At 37.2% G+C, this 11,235-nt stretch overlaps 1 protein-coding gene across 1 annotated transcript; it reads left to right on the forward strand.

Moving 5' to 3' along the window:
* Positions 1-657: 657 nt before the first annotated feature.
* On the forward strand, positions 658-6,936 carry LOC117621535 (putative ubiquitin-conjugating enzyme E2 38). The gene is made up of 7 exons (XM_034352083.1): positions 658-794; positions 945-1,044; positions 2,133-2,668; positions 2,953-3,016; positions 3,336-3,475; positions 3,558-3,869; positions 6,389-6,936. Exons 2-7 carry the CDS (start codon positions 978-980, stop codon positions 6,626-6,628), a joined length of 1,359 nt encoding a protein of 452 aa, XP_034207974.1. The 5' UTR covers positions 658-794; positions 945-977; the 3' UTR covers positions 6,629-6,936.
* The last annotated feature ends 4,299 nt before the right edge of the window (positions 6,937-11,235 follow it).

Consider the following 11,235-nt stretch of genomic DNA (forward strand, 5'->3'; position numbering starts at 1 on the left):
TGTTTTTTTTTATTTTTAAAATCGTTGATTGTTTATATAAATATTGTGTAACTAAATGAATATCACAAAAACAAGTTTGGTGTATTGGTTTGTGAGTGAGGCTTCCTCCTTTGACGGTCAAGGTTCCAGCCCTTTAATGTAACAATTTTTTTTTTTTAAAGGATGAATAAAAGGCAATGGAATTGGTCCCCGGGGGATTGCCGAAGTTGAAATGACATTGTGTGTAATTTTGATATTTTTTATATTACATTATTGTAAAATTGTAATACTTTTTGATTTAAAATGAAATAGTTAAAATGTCATTTTTTGCAATTTTTAGCTTTTTGCAATACATGATTGTAAAATTACATCCTATTTTTTATTCTTTGGCCTTTTCCTAATTAAGTGAAATTGGATTTGTATTTTCTTAATTAGTAAAATATATAGTGCCTAAAAACTAAAGAACCCAAAAAATTAATGGGAATTATAAGGGTGTAAATTAGAATCAGCAGCAATCCCCCATATTCAGTCTCACCTGAAGCTTTAAAATACTCACTTCCTTATTGGCAATGCAGGAGACAATAACTCGACATTCCAATAATAAGCCGCCACGTTGCAATACATGCTTATCCTCACCGCGTCGTATTCCCTCGTCCTAACCTTTGTTTCCGCGTACGATAGCGAACTTACCTAATAGGGCGCGAAACGCTCACTCTCTCTCTCTCCTCTTCCAATTGGAAGTTCCACTCTCACTTTACTACTCTCTCTCTCTCTCTCTCTCTTCGTATAGAACAAGGACTTCACAGCTCTGCAAGGTTTTGATCATGTTGATGACTTTGAAATTTGGATTTTGTTTTTCTCCGTAATAATAAGCATGAATTTTAATTTTTAAGTGGAAATAGTCCGTACAAGAAAACTTTGTTTCTCTCTCTGTCTTTTAAAGTTTGGTCCCATTGATTTTCTAGGGATCGTTGTCGTTGTCAGAAGTGAAATTTGGCATGGCCTCTTCCGCTTCTGAAGAAGCCCTTCAGGCCTCTTTGCCCAAGAAACTCAAGGAGAATGAGGTATTGCTTTTAAATTTAGTATAATTTAAGAAATGGGACTTTTTGGGTAATTGTTGGGTGAATTTATTTTTCATGGGTTTGTGTCAAATTTTCTATTTATGCCTTTTTTTGTGATGGGTTTTGGGTATCTGGTCGTTTATGATGATTTTTGACTCGTGGTTGAAGAGAACTACACTTATTGAGACCAATCGCCAAGAAATTGTTTTGTTCTCTTCAATTTTGTTAAACTTTCTGGGAAAGTTGAGGCTTTGTGTTTGGTTAGCAAGTGAACTAGAAGTCTTCTACGCTTCTACACGACTGATTTCTCTGTTTCTTTCAGTGCTTTTGTTATTTTAGTTTGGGCTGTTTGATCACTCAACTAAATGCTGTAAAACTAACAGTTTCCAGCAGCAACCACTGGTTGTTTTGGTTAAAACCTATTTTTTTTAGCTTTAACTTTTAAGCACTTTTGCAATGCATATAAACTCTCCTCGTGGTTGAAGTGAACTACACTTATATACAGTCTCCATCAGTTTGTTGGCAAATGCGGAATTTTTATGCTAAACATACTGTTACGGCCACTGTTATTGTCACAGTTACCATTTGAAAAGTTGTAAACTTGTATGTTGTCACTTACTTTTTGCCATAGTTAAGATTGTGTGTGTCTCCCTTATATTTATTACCATTACTGGTGTTGCTGGTTTAACCTCTGACCATTATCATCACCACTCATCGTTATTGCAATGTACTGTACCGTGTTTCAATTTTACAAAAAAGAAATTTTTATACTTACATGAATATGCAAAAAGACATATTTTAGCAATTCAATGACAATAGCTATGAAACAATTTCAACTACTCGAAATAATTTTTTTCCTTGTGGAGCTTGTTTCTCAATAAAGATCAATTACCATTTTGGATGATATTATTGAAATTGACTTAGGTAGTGTGGGAAGAACTGTTAAATTATGAAGAATGAGATGTAAGAAGAATAAGCTAAGCTGTGTTATCTTGACTAATTTTACACTACATGCTGATTGGCTGCCTTTTCTGTATCTCTTGTGTACCATTGCATGGTTGTAAAAATTGTACATCTTTCTGTAGGGTGCTTGTGCTTTGGTCAGTGATCCTGGGAACTCAAGTAGTGTAGCAGGATCAGCAGATAGCATTGATCTCCTCAAGATTTCAACATCAGGATCATCCAATTCAAATGTTGTCAAAACTTCCAATGGTGTTTCATCTAATGACGATGATGATATGAGCATTGAAGATGATGATGGTGATGATGATAATGAATATGACTATGATGACAATGATGACAATGATGGTTTTTTGTATGATGATGATGATTATATGACTCTGCAATCTCATTTTGATAATGTGAACTTGCCTCCTGGGGTAGAAGCTCCACTGCCCTGGTTGAATGATCCTTCACCAAGTGAGAACTTAGCATCCACTAAGACGTTAACTATTTCAGATCTACCACCATGTAGTTCAACTGTTCCTTCTGAGTCAAGTTCTAGTACGAAACCGGCAGACAGCATTGATGACTGTACCATTCAAAATTCCCAACAGTTTAAGCAATTTGATATTGTGGAAGATTTCTCGGATCATCACTATAGCCGCATGGGATTTTCAGATGAGCAGGTGAGTTTAATTACTTAAACTTGAGCTTTACACCTGCCCCCTCCCAAACAGATGTGTGAACATGTGCAGGTGCCCACATTTCACTTCACAGATGTGCCTGGTCTGGCTGAATATTCATCTTACAGATAAAAATGCACAGGCCTGAGCACACACAAACTAACACACCCCAAATTGGGGTAACCATTTCCCATGGGTTTCGGGGAGGGGGTGGGTTTGAGGTACCAGGACACGCACTTATTTATGGATGTGTGATCATGTACTAATCTGTGTCTGTTTGTTGATAGCCACCCAAGTCTTGGGCAAAGAGAATTCAGGAAGAGTGGAAAATTTTGGAGAAGGACTTACCAGGTGAGGTCTACCACTATGTCTAGTGATTCACCATGCTTCTGTTATGTCGACAGCATGGGGAATGTATGGTTTGAGCCTTTTGTGTTTGATTTTTTATGTAATTGAATGTAAGCAATTCCAGAAATGACTAACCTTTTATATTGATCATACCAGTGTTGGAATAATTTTTGTGTTTGTAAGGTTGTATCTCCCCTTGCCGTCTCTGTTTTCCATAAGCAATTTCACCTATTTTGGGAAATCAGTTCCTTTTGGGTCATTTCATGGCATTAGTTTAGTAGGATGGCTTACTTCCTCTCTCAATTTAATTTTCCTTTTGCAGACACTATATTTGTAAGGGTTTATGAAGCAAGAATGGAACTTTTGAGGGCAGTTATTATAGGACCTCCGGGCACTCCCTACCATGATGGTCTTTTTGTCTTTGATTGTCTCTTCCCCACTAACTATCCTAAGTCACCACCGGTATGTATTTGCTACCACTATATTGGCTTTTATTGTTTATTTGGTCTGTTGTATGTATTGACTTCAGAATTTCTTCTGTCAGATGGTGTACTACTATTCAGGAGGTCTTCGATTAAATCCAAATTTGTATGAATGTGGGAAAGTTTGTCTCAGTCTCCTAGGCACTTGGAGTGGAAAACAAAATGAAAATTGGGTCCCAGGGCAATCAACAATGCTACAAGTTTTAGTCTCTATACAAGCTCTTATTCTGAATGCAGACCCCTTCTTCAATGAGCCGGGGTATGATACAACGTATGTTGGAGCAGAAGGGCAAAAGAGGTCCAGGAGCTACAATGAGGAAGTATTTATTTTATCCCTAAAGACGATGATGTATACACTAAGGAGGCCACCTAAGGTATAATTACCGCGACCATCTCTGTTAGAATTCACTTTGATCTTTTATTTGCAAAAAAAGTTTACTTCTTTCCTTGCTGGAGGATTGATTTATTAGATTGTCTCTATTGAAGTTTGAGTCTTTTGCAAAACAATAGGGAGTTTTATTTCCCAAAGTTGTGGTTTCTTGGGTTGAATTGGTTCTGAGTCTAGCATAATTGTAGGACTTAATTGAGCTAGGCTTGTTTTCTCTGCTTACTTTAGTTGTTAGCAAACTATGTTGTAACCCTAACCTGCCAAGTCCCACAATGGAATTAGATCCACAATGGAATTAGAAGGGATGCAATGAGGAAGAGTAATATGGCCAGAAGGCAGAGGAACGTGTGCTTTATCTTTTACTCTATTGTCCAATATTGGCGACTATTTTAACCTGAGATGGGGCAGGATTTGGATATTGTAGATTTACCCATGGATATTCAGGTATGGTTTGAGATTCATTCAGTCTTGTCCTACCCTATGTTGCTCTGAATATTCATATTTTAAAGAAATTCAAGCACAATTTATCTAATTTAAAGAGTGGCAGGATCTGTTGGACATGAGTTTATTTTGGGATACTTTGATGTGGTGAAAAAGTTTAGGATTGTGGTTGTATTTGGGCTTGGGATACTGGCTGCAGGAGAAGATGACAGCAGCTAGCAATTAAATAGAGACAGGATGAGATTGGAACTGTACAGCGGGGGTCCCTTGGCATGACTTGTAGGCTTCTTAGACAGGAAGCTGTACTCGGATGTACAATATGAAATAGATTGCCAGCTTTGGTATCTATTAAACTTGGAGTCCAGGAATGCTATTTTGTCTGAGCTAAGAGCTATTGGATTACCATCTATTACTCATCTAGGAAACAAATATTTTCTTATTTCACATGGAGAACTATCGAGTTATTATGGCATCTAGATCTTCTATGCAAAATGAGTGAGGAAAACGTGGATCATCTGTTTTTACATTGCCCCTTTTCTTTAAGTCTTTGGTGGACCTTGTTGAGGGAGGTTAAGTCTGTTTGGGCTATTCCACAAGGTTGTGTTGATTTTCTCAGTTCCCATTTTGTCGTATGGGGCGGGGCGAAGCGTGCTTCAACCTTATGGGGCTGTTTGGTGCATTCTGTATTTTGGAACATATGGCTGGAGCGTACTAGGAGGATTTTTGATGAGTATGAGGGAGTGGGTGTTGGTGAATTATGGGATAGAGTTCAATTCTTGGCAGCTTTATGGGCTTCTGTCACTTCAGATTTCAAAGACTATTCCTACTCCACTATATTGAGGGATATGGCTGCTGTTGTGATGTCAAGTGTTTTTTTGAGTCTTGCTTATTTTTAGCTTTTTGCTGGATCTTGTTCGATTCTTTCTGGCTCGTTTCTTTTGGTCCTTCTGGTGTTGCCTTTTCTGTGTAGTTTGGCTAGTGTCTTTGTTTTAGTGTGTCTGATTCTGGTTCTGGTTTCGTCTGTTATTCTGTTGTAGCTCGTTTGGCTTGTGGATGTCTTATCCACTTGGTTTTGTATCTAAAGCTTGCAATTGTTACTTGTGTTCTATGCCAAAAGATAGCAGAATATAGGGAGCTCAAACATGGTTGATTCATTGTGTTATATGACTCTGCTTGTTGTAGAAGTACTTTGAGAGTACAAACTGTATTATTTGTCATTAATTGCCAGTTATGCGACTAATGGACCTTAAATCATGATATATAAATTTTGCTTTGTGAGTTTCCATGCTCTTTGAATTCCGCTGGTTTTTTCCTTCTGTCACAATCTGTGGAACCACTGGGTATATATGTTAAGTGATGAAATATTTATTATTTGAAAGTATATAATGGAAAGGTTCAAAGAAATGCTATGTATTCCAAAAGGGGAAAGAAGGAAAAAGACGAGGAAAAAGAGAATTTTCATAAACTAGAATATTATTTCCTCATGTATTTACTTGGATCGTATGAAAATTTGATTAAATTTTGGATCTTGTAATTTATGTATTTTTGTTACGGAGTTGTCATTGGCACTTGAGAAAACTCATCCTGCACTCCTCTGTGGAAAAACAAGGAAGGAGCACATGATGACTTTTTTTAAGTGCCAATAACAGTTTCCTTATGAGCTATGGTGGTGGTTCGCGAGGTGAACTTTGCTGTCCTGCCCACTGATTGGTGTACTGACATGAACATTAGAACACAGTACCTCACTCTTCTTTATGGTTTACTGTGGTTTTAGTAGCATAGCTGAAAAGTGAATTGTGAGACAGTTCATATATTATCTTTTGTTTTGAGAAGCGCTTTCCCTTTTGTGTCTTATGTTTGTAATTCTATGGCTAAATTAAGTGTACTGAGATGAACATTAGAACACAACACCTCACTCTTCCTTATGGTTTACTGTGGTTTTAGTAGCGTAGCTGAAAAGTGAATAGTGAGAGTTTGTATATTATCTTTTGTTTTGAGAAGCACTTTCTCTTTTTTGTCTTGTGTATGTAATTCTATGGCTAAATTAAGCGGATTTTCTTGCAGTATTTTGAGGACTTTGTCTTGGGTCATTTTCGCAACCGTGCACATAATATTCTGGCAGCATGTAAAGCATATACTGAGGGCACTTTAGTAGGGTCTGTTAGCGAAGATGCAGCCCAGAATGTTGAAAATAGTGGCTCAAAACAGTTCAAGTCAAGTGTAGCTAGGATGATGAATATGCTTATTACAAATTTCACCAAAAATGGATCAACAGATTGTGAGCAGTTTCGAGTTGGAGCCTAAATCACAATTGACTAGCTGACATGATGGGATTGGGAAGGTAATAAGAGCTAAAGATACATTGGCATGGTGAAACAAATTCCTTGGACATGCATATAGTATTTTTGTACCCCATGTGCTTTTCAATGCTCTGCTATTTTGGAATTGGTTGGTTAATTTTCAGTATGTTTTATGTTTTGGGATTCCTGGCATATGTAAGTATAAGGTAATGACTTTGAACGGGACTTGGCTCATTGCTATTGTGCTCTAATTGGAATGAATATGGCCGTATTAATATATGCTTATGCCAATTCTGGCCAAAACATTTCTTATTCCAATTCCTCAATACTCAATCCATACCGAGATGTGTGGCGAGTAATACTTTCTGATCACCAGTTGTGCACAGCCATATCTACCTCTTTCATCTATGACCTATCTCCTGATAAGAGGCACATGGTTGGGTACAACCGATAATAGTGAAAAATTCTGGTGACCATGTTACATGGTACTCAGATAAAAGAATCTCTATTGTTAAAAGTATAACTTGGAGTTGGAGTCTGTATTTTTGGTAATAAGTAAAACCTGTTACTCAGGAAACGAAGCTTGATTTAAATTCGCCTGTCCATATTTAATTTTCTTTTTCAGACTCCTACCCGTATTTTATGGGTCTAAAACTTGGATTGGATATACAATATACAACTTACTTCGCTACAAGCAAGAGCTCTCACTCAACCTCCTTGTTTTAAACGAACAACTCTTTTAACTATTCTAAATTTCTAACCTAATTGCCAACGAGGGCTAGTCAAGTGAAACATGGCATTGTTGGCATTGATTTGCAGACCTGTAAGAAAGCTGAGGGCCCTATAGTTAGACTATCACTCGTACTAAAAAAGAAAAAATGATTCTAACCTAATTATAAAATATATATATAGGTTACATGTTCACTTTGTTTTCCTTCGTTCCTGCCATTTTCTCCCTCTCATTCCCTTTTTCTCTCTCGCTCTTTCCCTCAGCCATCTTCATCCCCTCGGGTGATGATGATGATGATGGAGGAAGAGTGATTGGAGAGAGAACGGGGAATGGAGGAGGGGGAGGTGATGCGGAGATGGAAGATGGCGGTCGACTTTGATGTCGAGGATGGAAAATGGCAGCGATCGGGAAGAGAAAGAGGCTGAAAATTTCTTCCAAAGAATTGCAGGGGAAGACACAGAGACAGAAATGAGAGAAAAGAGAGCAAAGGGAGGAGAGGAGAGTGGGTGAGAAGAGAGACAGAGAGAGAGTTGGTGAAACAAAAAAAATTAAAAAAAAGATACATGTGTCGTCTTCTAAGGAGGCCACGTCATGTGTTAAAGAGGAATGACTCCTGATATATTAGGAGCCAAGCATTGTCCTTATAAACAAAGAAAAGATACGACCAACAAGGCTAAAGAAAAGATACGACCAACAAGGCTAAGAGAGAATAATTGTTAGTGAATAGATTGAACATAATGATGTTGAGATAAATATTGCCAGTGAAGTTTTAAGGCTTGAACGTAGATGTTGAGGAGATGTATTAATTATTTTTGTTGAGAAAAAGATAGTATTTCATTAAACTCAACATAACATTACATGGTAAAGACTATAATGTTAACGGTGGTCTTGTTAAAATCTTCCCGGAGAAAATAACATGGGACAAAACCTTGGGAGAGGAAAGAGTATACAATTCAGTTGTGTTGAGGCCCAAAAAAGTCACGGGAAGCTCAAAGACATTTAAAGCCCAATATAACATATAATGTAGGTCATGCGTTAATCCAAGCTGTATTTTGGGATTTAATTCATTAAATAAATATAGAAATAGTGCACATGCCATGCCAAACTCATAATACATTTTTCCCATGCCAATCACCTATCAAGCTCACATGAACCCAAGTCATGTGGTTTACGGGGCTTGCATGAGGGATTGTGGTGTGGAAGGTTACGGAGGTCCACAAGGCCCACGAAAGCTCTTGGATAATGGAGACTTTGGGCTAGCTACTTGGGAGCACCAAAGTCCAAGCCTATTACTTAGAGTTCTCCAATGTGGGTGAGCAAATGAGATATTTTTTAAGCATTTCCTTTTACCCATAGGAAATAGTCATTTTCCAAATGCCTAGCTTTATCCGTTGGAAACAAGCCTTTTCTAGCATTTCCTATTACCCACTGGAAACAAGCAGTCACCAGCACTTCCCTTTACCCATAAGAAATAATCAGTTTATGGTACCTAGCTTCACATGTTGGAAAATAGCATGCCCCAGTGCTTCCTTTTAACCACTGGAAATAGGCTGGTTCCAGCACCTCCCTTTACCTATTGGAAATAAAGGAAAACCCTCACCCTCTATAAATTGGCATTCATGGCTCAAGCAAAGGGCACCAATTTTTCTTCAGCCAACACTCCCTTACTCGGCTGTTGCAAGCAACACAGCAACCATCAACTCCCTTCTTTAGCCATCAGGCCTTTCCTTTAACTGCTGAAGTAGCACAACATCTTCTTGCTTTGGCCGCTGCAAGCATCCCAGTAGCCATGAACCCCATTCAGCAACCACCAGACCACTTTCCTTCCTTCATTCAGCTGTTGTAAGCATTCCAGTGGCCATCCCAGCCATTCCGCAGCTATCACAACCATTTCTTCTATTTTCCCATATTTGAAATCCTCAATTTTCCTTATAAAGCCTCACAAACCATAACTCTAAGCTTTTCCTTCCTTCTCATACCCTTCCAAGCTATAAATACCATAGCTTTCAAGCCTCAAGCTTTTCCTTTTATCCTCCCACCTCTAGAACTCATAAATTTCTCACTACTACAAAAAGTGAAAAAGACGACCAGAAAACAACGACGGTCTAAGTGAAAACCGCCGTGGTTTATAAAAAGACGACGGTTCCAAAAACACCGTCGTGTAATACCACCTTAGACAACAAAAAATTGGATATTCAAATGGCTGTTCAAAAACAACGACGTACCTAATTAAACAACCGACGTCTATTTGAAACAGATTTCCGCAGTGTAAAATCAAAGCAACAAAGAACGGCGGAAGTTATGAATCGACCGACGTAGAAATTAAAGACGACGATTTCAATAAAAACCGCCGTTTTTACTCAAAAAATAACACGACGAGGTTTTCGTATAAGACGCCGTATAATTACAAACAAATCCACGTCTTTAAAATAAAAAAATATGGCCGTATTAAAATAATTTACAACGACGTACAATATAAATATATCGACGTCATTATCATATAGTTCTACGACGTTATCTTTAAATTGTACTATAAAATTTAACGTCGTATTTATTCATTTCATACGTCGTACATTTAATTTAAACTGTCGTCTTAATATGAATTTTTGTTAACAATTTTTTTCTTTGATTTTCTTATCCTACGTCGGTAGATCTACTTAATGACAAGAATTGAAATAACCACGACGGTTTATATAGAAAACCGCCGACATAATCAGATTTTTCTGAGAACCCAAGGGTTACGAAATCTTAACAGATGGAATTCTGTTCCACATCATAATCTTAACAGATGACACAGATTTGCAATCAGAGAGACAATTTTTTGGAAGTTGATGATGTGTGTGCGTTTGTGTATCTACAAAAATTATACCTAACGTCTTTGCAAATTTGCAATCAGAAAGACAATTTTCAACGACGGTTATATTACACCTAACGACGTTTAGAAAATCAACGTCGCTCAAAAAATATATTACGTCGTCTTAGTATTACTTAAGACGACTAAAAACGACGACAGTAAAACAAAAACAGTCGTTGTTCTTATATTCTTATTTTATTTAAATCCACGTCGGTTATATTAAACATAACGACGTTAAATGAAAGGATTCCACGGCACATAACAAATATTGCGTCGTGTTATTTAAAAACGACGTAGTTATATGTAACCGCCGTATTTCTTTTTTGAAATGGTTTTATATATAAGCAACTTTTCGACTTACACATGCACTGTTTCCAAACCCGATTAAAAATTTCAATCTCCCAGAGAAAACTTTTCGTCTTTTTTCCTGTCAGAGCACTGTCAGAGTATCTCATCGTCTTCCTCTCGTCTTCTTCGTCGTCTCTGAACTTAAACATCGTCTTCCTCTTGCTTTCATTGCACGCAAAAGGTAAACTTTCATTTTCACTATTTTGGTTACTGTTTTGCATGCTCATACTTTTTTTGTTTGAAAAATCTTTTTACCTTTTTTCTGGCCAAAATCATTTTACTTCTTTCCAAGTTTGATAAAATATACAGACAAAGAGGGAAAGTTTCCAACTTTGAAGACAACTACCTCAACTAAATATGACGACGGTAGTTCTTATTTACGTGGTTAAATATGTAGACCACGACGGTTCGTCAGTCGTTCTAGCGTCGTCTGAAAATTGACAAAGTTGTTTTTAAAATAATAGTCTTTTTTTTTATTTGCTTGTTTAATTGCAGGTTTGATTTCTCTGAACAATGGTTTTTGTTTTTCCCTTATTTGATAAAATATAAAGAAAAAGAAACTAGGGTTGGAATCTAATATAGACGACAGTATATCTTATTGTTTTACGTCGTGTGAATGTTAATACCACGACGGTGTATTACTATTGACGTCGTATGAACATAAATACCACGACGTTAT

The sequence above is a fragment of the Prunus dulcis genome, chromosome 3, assembly GCF_902201215.1.
Source record: "Prunus dulcis chromosome 3, ALMONDv2, whole genome shotgun sequence".
NCBI lineage: Eukaryota > Viridiplantae > Streptophyta > Magnoliopsida > Rosales > Rosaceae > Prunus > Prunus dulcis.